Source organism: Salpingoeca rosetta, assembly GCF_000188695.1.
Source record: "Salpingoeca rosetta unplaced genomic scaffold supercont1.32, whole genome shotgun sequence".
NCBI classification, from domain to species: Eukaryota; class Choanoflagellata; order Craspedida; family Salpingoecidae; genus Salpingoeca; species Salpingoeca rosetta.
Genome location: NW_004754902.1, coordinates 157,969 through 160,468, shown reverse-complemented (window position 1 = coordinate 160,468; position 2,500 = coordinate 157,969). Strand labels below are relative to the sequence as shown.

Here is a 2,500-nt window from a genome sequence, read left to right as displayed (position 1 = left end):
TCTTGCCTTGGGCACGATGCCTGAATACACGAACTCACGTCCCCCGCACTCCTGTCACACCACGACACCACATGTGTTGCGCGCGTGTGTGCATCAGACGTTGACACGGGCACGCAGCTGCGCCTCCGCCAGGGCAGTGCGCGCAAGATCAGAATCACCTTCAAGCTGGTGCGTGGTGGTTGTGCAGTGTGCTGTGTATGACTGTATGTGTGTGTGCATGATCTCACATTCTTGCTGTTTTGTTGTCAAACATCAAAACCCCCTCTTACTCACGTGTCAATCCACCACCACTCATCACCACCACTCACCATCATCGCCACCACCACCATCACACAACAGCAAAGCGGGGTGCACGTACCGTTCCTGCATGTCCGCAGCGTTCAGATTGGCAACTTTGCTCTCGTGCCCAAGGTGTGCACGGCATTGGCATGATGTTTGCCTTGAGGCGCGGGCTGACGCTGATTGCGTTGATCGCGTTCCTTGGTTGCATTGCTATCGGCTGTACAGTGCACCCTGACTTTACCGCCTCTGATGGCTCTACACTCACCCACCCACTCACCAACGTCCAACATCACCACCACACACCGTCACCAACCACCCACTGTCCAGAGCGAGTTGTTGCGCGGGAGTTCGCACAACGAGCAAGACCTGACTGCGCTACGCCAGGACTATCTGTCCGCTCTGGAGCAGTCGTATGACTGTGACAAATTGCAGGAGGAGCTGCAGAAGAGCGCACAGGACACTGACGGCGAAATAGACCCAACCGTCTCCATCAAGTGGAAGGCGTTTATGAAGGAGAAGGACGCACTCTTCAATCCGGAACCGCGGTCCGGTCTTCCCGGCGCGGGCGAACTGCATGTTCCTCGCAATCGCATCGGACTGGAGAGCCACCAGGTCGCCGTCTATGTTTCGCACGGGGAGGATGGCGCCCCGCTCCCAGAACCCCTCGAGGTGACATGGCCGTGCAGGGGGGGGGGGAAGGAAAGGTGGTGGTGGTGGTGTGTATGATCGTGCGCGTGTGTCTGTGTGTCTGTGTGTGCTTGACATCATCTGGTGTTGTCTTTACCATTTTTGCACATGCGTTGCTTTCTTCTCTCCTCTCCTCACACACACACCATGTGCTCACATCACACCACATCTACCACCACCGTGGCTGCTTCACAGAATGCGATGGATCTGCCGGTGCAGGAGGAGACGGACGCGGCCTCAGACACGTTCGTGGTCGTGGCAACATGGAGTGCTGACACGGACAACACCATCCTGCATGCGGTGAGGTGCACCGCAGTGCTGACATTGTGTGTCGCCGAGATGCATTGCTTCTCATGGTGACAGCATCTTTGCAATGGCGTGCCTGCACGTCATCCTCCACGCACTCCCACTTACACACACACACTTACCCACACACTTACACACACTTACACTCTCTCACACACACACACACACTCACACTCACACGCACACACACACACACTTACACCCCCTTGCATGCGCTGCGCAGGTGACTGCGGACAAGTTCAAGGCGACGGCGTGTGTGCGTATCACCATTGATGTTGAGGGATCCCCGAATCCGCTCGTCCTCGACAAAGTCATCGCGTTCAAGGTGACAATGCTTTCAGTTGTGCTGACAATGCTTTAGTTGTGGGCACAATGCTTTCATGCATTCTTAGTGGTGATGATGTGTACTTGTAACGCCAGTGTTCTGCATTTGTGGTGATGTTTGTTGAGCTTGGTGTTGGCTGATTGCGTGGCTGTTGTGTGGCTCTCCGCCAGGCAGTGCCTGTTGAACGGATGTGCTTGACATGGAGCAGCATGTTAACACTGCCACAATCACCATTGCCAATCGCTTTCTCCATCAGGTGCACAACCGCAAAGTGTCCTTCAAGCCATCTGGCTGGGAGCGCCTCAAAGAACGTGAGTGTCGGGGAGGGAATACGTGTTGTGCCAACCGCTGCCAGCTGACGATGACTGCTGCTGCTCGTGATGTACAAGCCATCACCACCACCAACAAGCCCAGGCTCTTGTCTCACTCACGTACCCACTCGCTTTGCTCACTCACTTGATGAACTCGCCACAACTGCCACCACCACCACCACCATCATCATCATCATCACCACCGCCATCATCATCATCATCACAGCTGGTCCACGCAATTCGCCCCAGGGCTGCGGGCTCTCACTGCAGATTATCAACGGCTACCCGGAATTCCGCAGTGCTAAAGGTGACCTGACTGTGCAAACGCCATCTCGTGTGTACTGGTGTGCGCAGTGTCCATGCTGTCGATTCTGTTGCCTCTGCTTCCTCCGCCAACCTTCCTGCTTGTTCGCATGACTTTCCATCGCATCATACCATCACGCCGCCTGACCCTCCATGGCATCGTGTGGCATCCGGCCTCGTTCTTGCGACAGGCGCTGCTGTTGATGAGACGGCCTCCGAATCACTGTCGAAGATGCAGGAGACGTGCAGCAACATTGTACGTCGCAACTTCCCGTTGCGTGGGCTG

The 2,500-nt window shown here is 55.8% G+C and overlaps 1 protein-coding gene across 1 annotated transcript in view; it reads left to right on the top strand.

Moving 5' to 3' along the window:
• The window catches only part of PTSG_12978 (uncharacterized protein), a 15,006-nt gene that overhangs the window by 9,001 nt on the left and 3,505 nt on the right, over window positions 1-2,500 (top strand). Inside the window, exons 27-34 of the mRNA XM_004988871.1 lie at window positions 98-168; window positions 340-411; window positions 610-951; window positions 1,165-1,269; window positions 1,499-1,600; window positions 1,857-1,911; window positions 2,138-2,218; window positions 2,406-2,470. Of these exons, the coding sequence (XP_004988928.1) occupies window positions 98-168; window positions 340-411; window positions 610-951; window positions 1,165-1,269; window positions 1,499-1,600; window positions 1,857-1,911; window positions 2,138-2,218; window positions 2,406-2,470 (893 nt within the window). The remainder of the gene's footprint in view (window positions 1-97; window positions 169-339; window positions 412-609; window positions 952-1,164; window positions 1,270-1,498; window positions 1,601-1,856; window positions 1,912-2,137; window positions 2,219-2,405; window positions 2,471-2,500) is intronic.